This window comes from Gigantopelta aegis, chromosome 7 (assembly GCF_016097555.1).
Source record: "Gigantopelta aegis isolate Gae_Host chromosome 7, Gae_host_genome, whole genome shotgun sequence".
NCBI classification, from domain to species: Eukaryota; Metazoa; Mollusca; class Gastropoda; order Neomphalida; family Peltospiridae; genus Gigantopelta; species Gigantopelta aegis.
The window spans coordinates 24,911,205-24,926,888 of NC_054705.1; the positions used below are offsets into that span (position 1 = coordinate 24,911,205).

The following is a 15,684-nucleotide window of genomic DNA, read 5'->3' on the forward strand; positions in this document are numbered from 1 at the left end:
AGCCCACTGATGGGGATCGATCCTAAACTGACCACGCATCAGGCGAGCACTTTACCAATGAGCCACTTCCCACCCAAATGTTTCTTTGTAGATGCTGTGGAATAATAATTTAAAAAAAGCCACGTTTTCTATCGTTGATAGGATATAGGGGTAGGATTTAACTTTGTCAGTAAAAAGTTTAATGTTTGTTTTGTTTAACAACACCACTAGAGCACATTGACATCGAACAGCCTATAATTACTTAATCAAACATTTTGTAATTCTGACTCGTAGTCGTCCGAGGAAATCCACATTGTTTCATTAGCAGCAAGGGATCTTTTATATGCAATTTTTCCACAGACCGGAAACAACATACTACGTCCTCTAACCAGTTGTGGCACACTAAATTGGAACGAGAAAACCTCCAATCAGTTGAATGGATCCACCGAGGTCGTTCGAATCTGCGATACAAACAACTCAGGCGAGCGCTCTACCAACTGAGCTAAATCCTCTCGGTTAGTGAAGTTCTTGCTTGGGTTGCAAGATAAAATGTTCTGATTGGGTTTTCCACATTCCTTCAGTGCCCCATGGTTGGTACGTGCATAGCAAAGGCTGGGGTATGTGCTGTCCTATTCAGGATTGAGTGGATATAAAAGATGCTTTGCTGCCAAAGAAAACAGAGTGGGTTTCCTCTGCAGACTACAGAATTACTTAATATTTGACATCGAATTGTCAATGATTATTAATCAATGTGAACGTCACGGGTTAAGGTTACCCTTACGGAAATAACCTATACAAACTTATAAGTGGAATATACGCCACTTATACGCCACTTATAAGTTACCAATATATTGGTATAAGTGAAGTATCAGTGTGTATAAGTATAAGTGAAAAAAATGGTTAATTGATACTTCACTGATACTCCACATATATTTCACCTATAAGTGGTTTATCAGTGGTATAAGTGAACTGGAATTAGATAGTTTTGTTGTTGTTTCTACAAGTGAAATATAAGTGAAATATTAGTTTGGAGATAGTCCTTTTGCAAAGGAAATGATGTGTTCCAAATGAACGGGGGAAAAACTAAGTCCAAAACATTTTCATGGTTATTTTTAAAAAATTCATAACTTCTCAAAGGATTTATCGAATTCATTGGGAAAAGTGGCTAAACAACCAAACATACATGTAGCAGATTTAGATAGTATTTACGATAATTGAAAAAAAAAAAAAAAAAAAAAAAAAAAATGAAATATTACAGGGTAGGCTACCACTCACATCTCATATATATATATATATATATATATATATATATATATATATATATATATATATATTGCTGCTAAATAATAATATAATTATAATTTCAATTAAATAATAAAATAAATAATTTAAAAAAAATAAAGTCAATAAAACTTGTTTAAAAAAAAATATCATAATTATTGTTAATTTGTTGTTATTATAATACCACCTTTTTTTTTACCAGATTGTGTGTAAATAGGCACAAAAACCAAATTAAAATGAATTGATATTACTATAACAGATTGTGCCCCCCTTCCTTTCAGGTATCATTACTTTTGGTCTACTATTATTTATTAAGATTGATTTTGTTTTGTTTTTTTTAATCTGAATTTTCACACACAAAATAATAGGAAGAAAAATAAAGTAAACTGGTGTATCACTCCCATCCCTGGTCCTCACAAATCCATTTATAGAAACTACAATCCATAGGCAATATTTTTTTTTTTTTTTTTTTTTTTTTTGGGGGGGGGGGGGGGCGAATTCTTCGTGATGGGATCATCATAAAAAAAAAAAAAAAAAATACCCACACCTTTAGGTAACGTTATCTATATTCGCTAGAAAAATATGAGCTTTGGTATTAAAAAAACAATTATTTAAAAAAATGGTGATGCCATACGCACTCATCGCACCCCCCCCCCCCCCCCCCCCCCCCCCCACCACCCCACCGCCCTGCGTACTGAACCTGTGTTATGTCGCATACATAATCCGACTAGATCGGTCAGCGTAAGTCTGTTTTAAAATTTATTTGCAAACGTAATTACTTTCATTTATAATATAATAAAGACAGTATAAAATTATGCATAACACTGGCTCTTGAAAATGTTTAGTAAAATCTTTACTCTGGAATCTGTACGTTTAAATTTTATTTATTTATAATTCAATTAATTGGAATCTGGATAATTACGTTGTGTTTTGTTATTACATTGTTTATTTCATTATATGCAGAGTAATCATTTATAATGCTTAATAGACAGAAGGCCATTTTCATTTTCAAATCTTTGATTGGCTCGGAGTTGGGATTCACAGCATTGAACGTGACATTATCCTTCAGACTGACCATATCATCTTTGATGTCAAAAATTAACGGATGACGAAGAAGGCATTCCAGAAACTTATTCTGCCGTGCGCATCTCCGACGTGAAATTACGACTGCCAAATTGTCCTGCCAGCTGGCTAATGGTCAAGGGGACCGAACTGTACATTAAAGTCTCTAAGAAATGCAAAATCACCTTGTGACCTGGATCGTCAGCCATTTTGGGTTTTTTTTTGTGTTTGTATCGAAATTAGGAAACCAAGGGAGTTTGAATTCACATTTGACCTCTTCCAGGTGTAAAATGAATATGTTCAAGACGTGGCAAATCCAAGTGTTTTAAAGGAAGTGTATCGCCAAAAAAAGGAAGTGTATCACCAAAAAACAGCGTATGACATACACATTGAATAAAATGTGCTGAGGAAGACAAGACATGCAATGGAAATTATGTACACTACAATTTAAACACGTAGTGAAGTTTAGTTGTTGGAAATAACAGGAGCTTCTGTTATTACCTGTAAAAAAAAAAAATCAATTCATCGACAGACAACATGACCAATCAAAGGAGATCCCACTATAGAAGGTTTCATGAATTATATATCAATCTTTTTATGGAAATAAAAGGTGCATATTATTATTGAAATTTTTTTTTTTTTTTAAATAACACCGTAGATTTAACATTATACTAACAGTCTGGAGGAACCCTGAGCAGATACATGGACATGCAAGATGACTATGCATGGTGTTGCATTAAAATAAAACACCAGTTTCTAAATTAGATTTCTAGAAGATTTGTCTTTGTTAAACAAAGATGGTGGTCTGGAGGGAAAGAACACATTTTCACCATTGAAAAGACAATAAAACACCATTTTACTAATTACATTAAAAAGTTTTGCTTTGTAAAAGACTGGTCTTTGCTAAACAAAGATGGTGGTGAGGAGGGAAAGAACATGTTTTCATCACTGAAATGACAATAAAACATGTGACCATTTTATAAAATAGATTTGCTTTGTAGAAGACTGGTCTTTGCTAAACAAAGATGCATGGTGGTGAGGAGGGAAAGAACACGTTTTTACCATTGAAATGACAATAAAACAAATACTTTTTTTTCCTTCATGAAACTCATTTTAAAACCAACATTAGGTCCACATTAGAAGTTAAACTTCAGTAAAGTATCAGCAGAAAAAGACGACCACATTATTTGCCTGCTATTCATCTCTAAGAAGCTGAGGTCTTTAAAGGGGTTATTCAACCTGTTAAACTGTAGGCCTACATAAAAATGACTTTTAGTGAAATTCAGTGGGTGTGATTTTGAAGAAACTCCATATAAACGACATCGTAGAATACAATCTTCTATGTACGAAGAGGTAAGACAGTATTTGGAACAATTATTTATGACTTGCTTCTGGTGTCATTGGATGACAACATACACATCCACATGGTATTTACGTACTATCATGCCCAAACTTATGGACAGAATTGTGAAAATAAAATGCCGTTATTCGAGTGCTCGTGAAGTTCAAATACATGTAACGGAATAAACCGTACCATATCGGGCTAAAACTGCCAGTGGATACAACATTAAAAAGAAACATGTTTATCTGTTGTATATACATGTACATGGAAAGATATGATGTGACTAAAAAAATATGTTATTATAATTACTATTATTATTACGTTCATCGGGGTATGAACCAAAAAAATCATCCACAAACTGGGAATCAGCGAAGCCATTCTCACATAAGTACCAGATGATTTGTTTTGTTCATACCCAGATGAACGTAAAAGAAATAACAGACAGTACTTGTAATTAAATTTGAATCATACTTGCTAATAATAACACTAAAACTTCATACTTCATTTTGAATTAACTTTGGCCCATAAACAATAATGCTCAATAAGACAACTATTTGCCCATATAAAATGACGTCATCAGGTACGACGTTCCCAGAAGACACAATTTTTACGTTCATGAAAAAAGGAACAAACTCCCTTTGATTATATGCCTGGCCAATGATTTTACGTTATATTGCAATTAATGCATGTAAGGAAAATTTAATTAATGAATGAATGAATGTTAAATGACACTCCCATCCCTGGTCCTCACAAATCCATTTATAGAAACTACAATCCATAGGCAAGATTTTTTATTTTATTTTATTTTATTTTTTTTTTTTTTTTTTTTTGGGGGGGGGGGGGGGGGGGGGGGGGGGGGGGGGGGGGGGGGGGGGCAATTCTTCGTGATGGGATCATCACCAAAAAAAAAAATAAAATACCCACACCTTTAGGTAACATCTATATTCGCTAGAAAAATATGAGCTTTGGTATTAAAAAACAAAATTATTAAAAAAAATGGTGATGCCATACGCACTCATCGCACCCCCCCCCCCCCCACACACACACACACACCACCCTGCGTACGGACCTGTATTATGTCGCATACATAATCCGACTAGATCGGTCAGCGTAAGTCTGTTTTAAAATTTATTTGCAAACGTAATTACTTTCATTTATAATATAATAAAGACAGTATAAAATTATGCATAACACTGGCTCTTGAAAAATTTTAGTAAAATCTTTACTCAGGAATCTGTACGTTTAAATTTTATTTATTTATAATTCAATTAATTGGAATCTGGATAATTACGTTGTGTTTTGTTATTACATTGTTTATTTCATTATATGCAGAGTAATCATTTATAATGCTTAATAGACAGAAGGCCACAAAGGCGCTAGATTAGTACATAATTATCATAATAATAATTATTATTATTATTATTATAAGTCTGTGTCGTCTTAAAAGACGAACGAAGGTTAAAAGCGATAATATGATTGGTCGGTTCCTGAACAGTCATACCTGGGATTTGATTGGCTTAGAGATAACAACAGGAAAAAACGCGCCATTTGCAGTTTGCCAAAATAAATTTAATAATAAATAATGACAAAACATTGTGTATTTTGCACTATGAATTGAATTTGAGATAATTTTGATTGAGCAGAAACAATCACAGTTTATTACCGAATACTTGGCTATGGCGAAAAATGAAGAACTTCGGTCAAGTTTCGGATGTCCTACTATTTTCGTCACGTTTGGAAGGGAAAAAAGGTAAACATGATTTTACTATTTTCTTACTTATTCTAGACACCTTTAATATATAAGTTGACATCTTTAACTGTATTTGTTCTAATATTATGTGATGCTTGATGACAATCGAACGAATGTAACGTGTTCTACATGGTGCAACTGTAACAGACCAGTGGAAAGTCTATTATTGTCTGTAATGAAATAGACTAGTGGAAAGTCTGGGTTATTTTTACTGGCTGCAATGCATTTCATTATGTGCATTATACGGTCGCACGTGCATTGCGAGGGCAGTGATCTCCAGCCAATGGGAGACGGCTGCACTGCAGTGAGAGACAAATAAAAGCGGTTAGCGACGAGTGTTCGGGGATCACTCACACATCGAAGATAGGATGGTTATAGCCCTAGGAACTGTACGATACTTGGACTAAAAACTAAGGTAAGTATATTTTCTTTAAACATAACTCGAAACCTATTTCTCAGAGTCCGTTAGGACTCAATAACGTTTTGCGTATTTTATTTTTTAGGAATTGTTGATTATGTATTAACACGTTCCGTACTCTTTTTTTTTTTTTCTGTAGTATATTTTCTATATACCAACCTTGTTTCAATTCTCTATTCTAAAAATCCAAAGTTACTTAGCAACTTAGAGCGAAACGCTAACAAAACGCAGATAAAGCCATAACGATCATAGCCAACTAACGATATTGCGGGCTCCGTTCAGGTCCGCACAGAAAGGACTCCGTCTAAGTTAAATCAAACTAACATAAATCCACAATCCACAATGGTCGACCAAAAACATAACAGTGAAGCCACGCCCGGTATAACCGATGAAGAAATCCACGTATCAACTCAGGACGATAAGGAACCATCCCCCTCCCCAACATCTCCTAACCCACCTCCCAAACCCAGTAAGCCCGCCACCTCCCCGAAATCTCCTACCCCACCCCCCAAACCCAGTAAGCCCAGTAAACCCGCCACCTCCAAGAAAACCAGAAAATGCGTAATCGACAAGGCGGTAAACCCAGACACGGAATTCGTCAGCCTCAACCCACACCTTAAATCAAAGGAGCTGGCGCTCAATCTCGCCCAAAAATCTACCTGTCGCCCCACCCCCGCGACTCCTAGGAGCGCAGTAAAACGGCTCGGATCCCTCAATCTGAGCCAAGAGGCTAACCTGTTCTCAGATAGCGACCCGGACGACGAGATGGATATCCATGATATCCACCCAGACGTAACCGTTCGAAACAAATTCGATGCCCTAGCCACCCCGGGCAGAAGCCATAAAAAAGTTAAAGTAGCCAACCAGACCGATAGCATTAAAGGAATAAGGCAAGTCCTCATTAACGGAGCTAACCCCAGTCCATACCAGTACGTGTACTGGCAACATTTCCTCAATAAAACAACAACCAACCCCCTCAAAGCCTACCACACCCAACTAACAAATGGGACGTCGTACATTAAAGGAGAAGAAGCAACGTTGGAAGCACTGGGGCCACTAATCAGGCTAAAAATGAACCCACAAACCGGGAATAAAGATAACGTCGAATTAAAAACCGTAAACAAGGAAATAACCGAGCATGAAGTGATAGCATCCACCCTGGAGACCAGCCAAAGCAGCGCTGATAGTAAAAATCTCCACATACTAATCCGAAACAACCTAACGGCAGGAAACACACCCAAAACCTGTCATAAAAAGTTAGACTTCTCAATTTCACAAACGGTCAACCCAACAACGAGAGCGGACCCCACCGAAGTAACCGCGTCCGCCACTCTCGAGTCAGCATAACGACCAACACACCCAGCCCGAAGCTGGTAGGTAACGCGCCCGTACCGCAGAGCACTTCTCGCTAACAAACTAACAAAACCCACTGTCCTGACAGGCAGCCCAGATAGCTGAGGTGTGTGCCCAGGACAGCGTGCTTGAACCTTAATTGGATATAAGCACGAAAATAACTTGAAATCAAATCAATCAACGACCAACAAAACCGCCGCAGGTAGCCGGCCCCAAATGAGACCCACCCAAACCACCAGAGCACACCAACGATACCCACCAACCAAGGCCACAAACGACAGGAACGCAAAACGAACCCCGGCTAAAAGTATAAACTTCCTAAAAAGCAAAAAGATAATACCCACCCAACATAGCGATAAGACCACCAAACACGGAAAAAGGACAACCAGCAAACCCTATACCAAAGCGATTACCTCTACCTCCAAACCTACCCCCCCCCCCCCCTACTCTCAATCTCCTTCTCAACGGCCACCCCCCACCCTCCTTCACCCCAACACCCACCCCTACCACACACCCCCCCCCCACACCAACCCAACCACCATCTCCCCCCCTCCAACCCCCACCCCTACCGTTAGCCTAACCCAAAATACCACCTGCACTGATACCCTGCCATCCCTAACTCCCACCCCAAGCCGTAACCTAAACCCTACCCCAACCCCCCATGCACCCACCCCTACCCGGTCGTCACCCGATATCCCACCACCCACGACCCGAGCCATCCCTCCAAGCAGCCAACCAACCAAACCCATTAACAAATGGTTAGTTAAACTCCACCCACTCCCCCCCCCAGGAAACGACTAAAACAGCACTCCAGGCTGGAAACCCCCAACTTAGTATAGATAACATTACCATTTGGACCAACGGCTATTTACTAATCACGGCAGATGTTACCACAGATAACTCGATTTCTATCTCAGGTCGCCGGCATAAATTACAAGAGTATGAAATTAAACCATCTAAATGCCATCACTGCCAACAATGGGGCCACGGAGCTAACAAATGCAGACATCACCGAGAGATGCCAACATGCCACAGATGCGGCCAAAGACACCCCAGAAGCTCCCTAAACTCCCCATGTACACGACCCATCCAGTGCCCTAACTGCCTCAGCCGGCACATGGCCCATGATAACCGCTGTCACCACTTCCAAAGAGCGATGCGGCAGCTCAATAACTAAAAAAAAAACCAATCCAACCAAATAAACCAGATAAGCCAGACAACCTTTAAATCTAAACCAATTTCGACAACCATCTCTTACGCCGAAATGGTCAAAAACAAAGAAAATGGCAAAATTAGTGAACTAACCAAAATTTTAGAAAAACTAGCGCAAGAGGTAGCCGAGCTCAAAAATAACTTAAACCGGTCAACTAACTAAAATTCAAACACTGCCTAAATAACTAAACCTAACTCCAGGACAGACAATGGGAGACAAGTCTCCACACACCGCTAAAAATTAATGGTAAACCAGACAATAAAGGCCTTAGTGTTCTCCAGTGGAACGCTAAAGGCCTCCACTCAATGGGACATGGTGCTGAACTCATTCAACTCGTTAGCACCAATAACAACAAGCCGGACATAATATGCATCCAGGAAACCTGGTTAGGGACTGGGCCCCCCAAAAAAAATAATAATAATAACAAAATAACAACTAAACAATTTAAAATACCGGGCTATACAACCTACTATAAACACCGTGAGAATAGCACTAGAGGTGGCCTAGCCACGCTCATTAAAAATACCATCCCACACAGCGAAATTAAAACCGATGCCTTAAATACCAATCTGGAAGTCCTAGGACTTACGGTACTAAATAAAAAGATGCCTATAGACGTCATCAATGTCTATAGCCCACCAGGAGCGGCCCTCAAAAAACTAACCATAAACGACTACAATAAACTTATTACGCCAAATAATAACCTAATCCTAGTAGGAGACTTCAACAGCCATAGCCCACTATGGGGAGGCCAGCACTCCGACACACAGGGTGACATACTCGAAAACTTCATCAATATAAACAACCTAGTATGTCTCAACGACGGCAGCCCCACCTACTTTCACGACCATCTAGCAGCCTCCTCTGCCATCGATCTTACCATAACCTCTAACACCATAGGAGCGAACGCCCAATGGGAGGTACTAGATGCTCTAAATAGCGACCACCTACCCATATTAACTACCTATAAAAGTAATATAGCCTATACTGAACAACAAAAATTCCTACCAAAATTCAAATTTAGTAAAGCCAACTGGGCAGGCTTTACAAGCGACTGCAGCAAACTTAAACTAGTACCTAACATAGATATCGACGATGCAACCACTAAAATCACCAACGAAATAATCCAAATAGCTGAAAAACATATACCTAAAACCAAACAACCCACAAAAAAGTCACCTGTCAGTTGGTGGACGGACGTAATTCAAGCGAAATGCAGCTTCAGAAATAGGATGCGAAAACTCTTTAAGAAAACGGGTAAACCAGAATACCACACTAAATATAAAATAGCAAAACAAGAAATAGGTAAACTAATCACGGAAGCTAAACAGGCTAGCTGGCAGACATTCTGCGGGGAAATCAACAACAGAACCTCTATTAGGGAAATGTGGAAGAAGGTTCATGCCATCCAAGGACAACGCACGTTCACTACAGTCCTCCAAAAAAATAAATTAGCCACCACAAATAAACAAAAGGCAGACCTCCTCAGTCAAACTTTTAGTAAAAACAGCAGCAACGAAAACTTCCCTGAAATATTCTTTAATAAACTTAAGAAAGATAACAACCTCCCAACAAATAATACTAAGAGTGATACTCAGCCTAATACGGACAACCTAGAATTTAATCAACCGCTAACACTAGTTGAACTAAAAGCAGCCATTAAATCTAAAAAAAGCACCGCCACAGGGCCAGACCAAATCAGCTATACGCTGCTAAAACATATGCCAGATGTAACCCTTGAAGTAGTGTTGTCGCTCTATAACAGGATCTGGGAGGAGGGTCGCATGCCCGCAGCGTGGAAACACGCGGAGTGCTTTAGCCTCCCAAAGGCGGGCAAGGACCACTCGCTCCCGGGTAGCTATAGACCAATAACACTCACGTCGCACTTATGCAAAACCTTAGAAACCATTATCAATAAGCGACTAAATAACTACCTCCTAGAGAATAAGCTAATTACTAACGTACAAAGCGGATTCAGAACTAAACACTCAACAATTGACCAGATAGTTCGACTACAAAATAGCATAAATGACGCCTTCCGCAAGTCCAATAAAGTACTAGCAATTTTTATAGATATTGAAAAAGCATTTGATATGGTATGGCGCCAGGGACTCCTCAGTAAACTAAGAACTAACGGTATTAAGGGCAATATGTTCAACTTCATTAATAATTTTATTCACAACCGATCAATATCTGTCAGAGTAAACGGACACTACTCTCAAAAAACTGAAATAATAAACGGTATCCCACAAGGTTCAGTCCTATCACCAACCTTGTTCAACATATTTATCAATGACATAACCAAAGCGCTCAACGCCAAGAGTAAAATTAAATCAACCACTCCTCTAAATACAGCCCTCTTCGCCGACGACTGCGCCATTTGGCGCACAGGCAGAGTAACCAAACAACTATTTAGCCTCATGCAGAACGACATGAATAAACTCAATAACTGGGCCCAGGACTGGGGCATAAAACTATCAGAAACTAAAACAGTCTGCATGCTATTCCATAAGGTCAACTCATCCGATACTCACCAAATAACCTCAAATAACAAACCAATCCCAAGGGTCAAAACCTTTAAATTCCTGGGAGTAACATTCGACTCAAAACTAACCTTTAGCGACCATATAAATAACGTAATCAGACAGTCTAAAAACACGCTAAACTTACTACGGGCAATCTCAGGCACCAGTTGGGGGGCGCAAACGGAAGCAATGCTTCTGGTTTACAAAGCATGTATCCTCTCCAGGATAGACTATGGAGCCCAAGCCTACAGCTGCGCCGACCCCAAACTGCTACAAAAATTAGATATCATACAAAACCAAGCCTTACGAACAATAGCCAAAGTCCCACGTAACACCAGCGGCCAAAGCCTCGAGGTAGAATTTAACATCATGCCACTTAAATACCGCCGCAACTTACAACATCTTAAATACCACCTAAAAATCCACTCGCTTAAATTAGACCACCCAGTTCAGGAACTTACCCCTATAATTGCTAAACCAGGGCTAGAATTTAATAAAAATAAAAAGCTTAACGACTCATTTGCCACTAGGGCCAGTAAACTTGAACTAGAAGTCGGAATTGATAACACACCAGTAGCTCTATATAACATTAATCAACCTATGGAATGCCACACTCCGTACCTAATTAAAAAAGCCACGGACGAAACACCGTTTCCGCCCTTTAAAAAAGTCCTGTTTGAAGCAGCAGCCAACGAAAACTACCCAGAGCACATCCACATCTACACAGATGGATCAAAAAACCCGGACAACGGCAGGGTTGGCTTCGCAGTAGTAGAAGAAAAGATATCCAAACACGCTAAACTTGTTAAATACGCCAGGCTGTCAGACAACTTATCAGTCTACACAGCAGAACTGACAGCCATCTACGAGGCACTAATCTGGATTAGAAGTAAACAATACCCTAAAAGCGTCATCTTCTCTGATAGCCTTAGCTCAATCCAATCTCTACAAACTAACAGATCTACTAGGCCGGACATCTTAGCAGCCATCCACAAAGTGCTCAACGAGCTAAACCAACTTAAATTAACAGTCTTCGAATGGGTCCCAGCTCACGTAGGAATAATTGGTAACGAAGTTGCCGACTATGGAGCAAAAACAGCACTCTCAATTACCAGCACAATTACCACACTACCTTTAGGAATAACAGAGCAGAGCTCATGTCAAAAGCAAAAAAACACTACATAAATCAATGGCAAGCTAGCTGGGACCTAACTAAAAACACATGGCACTATAACATCAAGCCTCTAGTTAACTCTATAAGACCTAAACACAAAAACACGTAAACACGTATGTGGATAAGCTAATCACCAAACTACGCCTAGGACAATCTTCAAAACTAAACAGCTGCTCCTTTACCAAATTAAAACCAGAATGTGATTGTGGCACCCGGGAAGATATGAAACACTATCTCCTGGATTGCACGCTACACACCACCCAGAGACAACTAATGTTAAAATCAATCACCGAAGGTAACCATAATAAACATATAACGCCTAACTTTCTACTAAACCCGGATAAATGCCTAAAGCATAAAACCTTCAAAGCAGTTTATCGGTTCGTCCAGTCCACCAAACCAGAGTTATAAATAAAATCTTCAAAACCACCCACTTGTACACCCCTACACCAGAGCTGTAACCCTTAAACTCGGTAACGAGGCACTCGGGTGCAGGTGGTCAAAGGTGGGCCGGTAGAGAAGTAGAAGAAGAAAGAAAAAAAAAAAAAAAAAGAAAAAAAATAAAGAAAACTGTGAAAACTCGCTTGTAAAAAAGAACTCGGAAACGAAACTAAAAGAAATAAGCGAAAATAATACTGTATAATAATAAAATATTAATGTTAATAAAATCAAAAAAAAACATAAAATAAATGTTAATTAGACTACTATGTAAGGACTGTTCTAAACCACTCGCTTGTAAGCCCTTGTACGAGCTGCTACCACTTAGAACTCGGAAACGATGCACTCTACTATAAAGTGGCCAAAGGTGGGGAGGTAGCGAACTTCCTTAGATTAAATCATGTTATTAAATTATTAGCAATGTATATACCGGCCCTCCAAACCAAAACATTAAAATAAACCTGTTATAGAAATACATAGGGAATGTTAAAATCCACTCGCTGTAAGCCCTTGTACGAGCTGCTACCAATTAGAAACCGGAAACGATGCACTCTACCCCAAAGGTGGGGAGGTAGCGAACCAAATACATGTATAAAATAAACCATGTGCAAATAGCCCCCACAAAACCAAAACTATAAAATAAACCTGTGAATAGATTATATATATATAGGGACTATTCAAAACCACTCGCCCATAAGCCCTTGCGTAAGAGCTGCTACCAATTAGAACTCGGAAACGATGCACTCTACTGCAAATGGCCAAAGGTGGGGAGGTAGCGAACTTCTGAATAAATTAATGTCAATACAACAGGTTATTAACTACTCTTCAAAACGAGTTTTGGCAAACTCGTGCATACCACTCCATATGTGATCGCAGTAACACATCTGAACAGGAAACTAACCAGCCATCCCAAGCCTATATACCAAACAGGATAGGACCACTAACTACCAACTTCTCTTTTTTCAGCCCGCCTAAAGGTCCAAGCCAGCCAGCCACAACCAGAATACCACATATATATATACCGCACATTTTCATGTATTTCGCACCATGCACTTAGTAATGAATAAAACTAGCAGACGCGGTAAGTCACCTAGGGCACTGAAAGACATCTAGAGAACAGAACATAGAAGACCGACCAAGTAAGATCAATATAGTTAAGGGCGCTAGCCCACAAACAACTTAGTATACAGTTACCAATAGATAGCGATAATCACTTTGTTAAATTTTGCGGGGGAGGGAAACCAAATTAATAAGCCACTACTACCCTAGCATGCCAGAGGATGACTGATGTATGTGATTATTCATTACTAATCAACTAACTCTTTCTCTCTTCTCTCTCTTTCATTGTATGATAAAATAATATGCTACGCACTAGGCTTTTTAATCAATACACATACTACAAGGGCGTGCCCTTCAAATTAGATATCTAGAATAGACTAATCCCCCCCCCCCCCAGCCACTGTGTTAACCAAGCTACACGGAGGCAGGGGGGGAGGGGTGGTCATGATGACCGTTGGATACACTAGAATAGGGACGTAAGGCAATAGGCACAACCTAAACACCAAAACTAGGATTACACACAGACAGCATGCTCACCGCAACAGCACACAGGATGCATTGACTAATGATAACAATGCATCCGCCCCACATTTTTAATGGCCCAACACGTGCTCAAATAAGGAACCGGACAAAAACCGGTTCCGAGTACACAATTGCAATACACCCGGGGAAGGCCGAACAAAAGAATATCGGCCGCCCCCACCCCAATACCACAAAATACTTGCTGCTGGAAAATGTACTTGGTGTCACTGAGGAGGAAACTGAAGACCAAATCAACACCAGCGCTTCGACCACCCCGGAACAAATTGCCTTGCCTGCCAGTGTCTACACAAATTGCACGAGTCTCCTCTGGGCTGTCATGCCACGACCTGAATAGGTCAGGTCCTTCTGAGGACCCTATGGACAGCCTAGGGAGACAACCAGCATCATGAAGGTCGATAAATAACGAGCTACACTCGATTTCCAAACCTATACTAGCTCAAACATTTACCTTTCGACCGACCGTTCAAAATTGCGCCAAATTTACTCAACAAAATTGCGCACCTTTTCTTTTTGGTTTAAATCGCTCCACTCAAAATTCCATAGCACCACCATCCCCATCCGCCTGCTACCGATTCAATCGGACTGCTGGTGCTCCCTTGCACCTGCCAGTGCAGACGGTCCCTCCTCCTTCCCCCCCCCCCCCCCCACCTTTCCTGTCTTGGACAGAGGCCGGCCAAGGCCGGCACCTGTGCCCACGACAGGCGTGGGCTACAACAGCTTGCTCTGAATGTGCACGTAAAACCCTTTGACCTTGACCTTGAGTGTTCGGGGTCTTCCGCTGGGAACGTGATTGGATCGGTAGGTAAAATAGTATGAGTAAACGTTAGGTTAATTGGGGCTGGGGGTGGTCGTAATTTACTGTAGCTGTTATTTAATATATTCGACAGTGAACACTGCGATTATATGCTATGTTTGTGTTTTGATAATTATGTACTAAATATTATTTCAATTGGTGTTTGTGTTTTATTACATGTAGTATTACGGCATCCGGATGAATTTCGAATCTGCGTGGATGAGCGCCCGTGAGGGAGCCTCCATTTCCTGTCAACATTCACTTGTTGAGCTTGAGGGGAGATTGACGCTCACTCGTGGCCGTTCCGTCCTCGTTGATGTCTTATTGTTCTAGATTTAGGACGGTTACACAACATTGGGTCACGACACAGAAAATTTCCAAAATGGCCGATCAAGACATATCTTTCGGGGTCAATTTAAATACACATAGATCACGTTGACATCATAAATAATACATTTAAATGCAAAATAAATATTTTAAGATGCCAAATTGATGCATTTATTACAGAAATGTTATTTCACCGATGGGTACAGATTTTTACAACGATAGTAATGCTTTTTGGGGGCGATTTAGGTCACATGACCAGTTTCACGTACTCGGATAGGTCAGCAGTCTTGTTTACAAATTAATTTAGTTTAAATTAAATAAATTAAAAGTATCACAAGTAGCAGTCAGTTTTCATTTTACTTAGTAATATATATTGTTTTTGGGTACCATATGTTTCGTCCCCAAACCAGTTCGACCCCAGTCAGTT

At 39.8% G+C, this 15,684-nt stretch overlaps 1 protein-coding gene across 1 annotated transcript; it reads left to right on the forward strand.

Annotated features, from left to right (window-relative positions):
• The first annotated feature begins 11,523 nt into the window (after nt 1-11,523).
• LOC121377989 lies at nt 11,524-12,108 on the forward strand. The gene has a single exon (XM_041506086.1). It carries the CDS (start codon nt 11,524-11,526, stop codon nt 12,106-12,108), a length of 585 nt encoding a protein of 194 aa, XP_041362020.1.
• Nucleotides 12,109-15,684: the final 3,576 nt, after the last annotated feature.

What these genes read in the sequence shown, in the direction of transcription:
- LOC121377989 (XM_041506086.1), top strand. Translation starts at nt 11,524, where the DNA reads ATGGAATGCCACACTCCGTACCTAATTAAAAAAGCCACGGACGAAACA.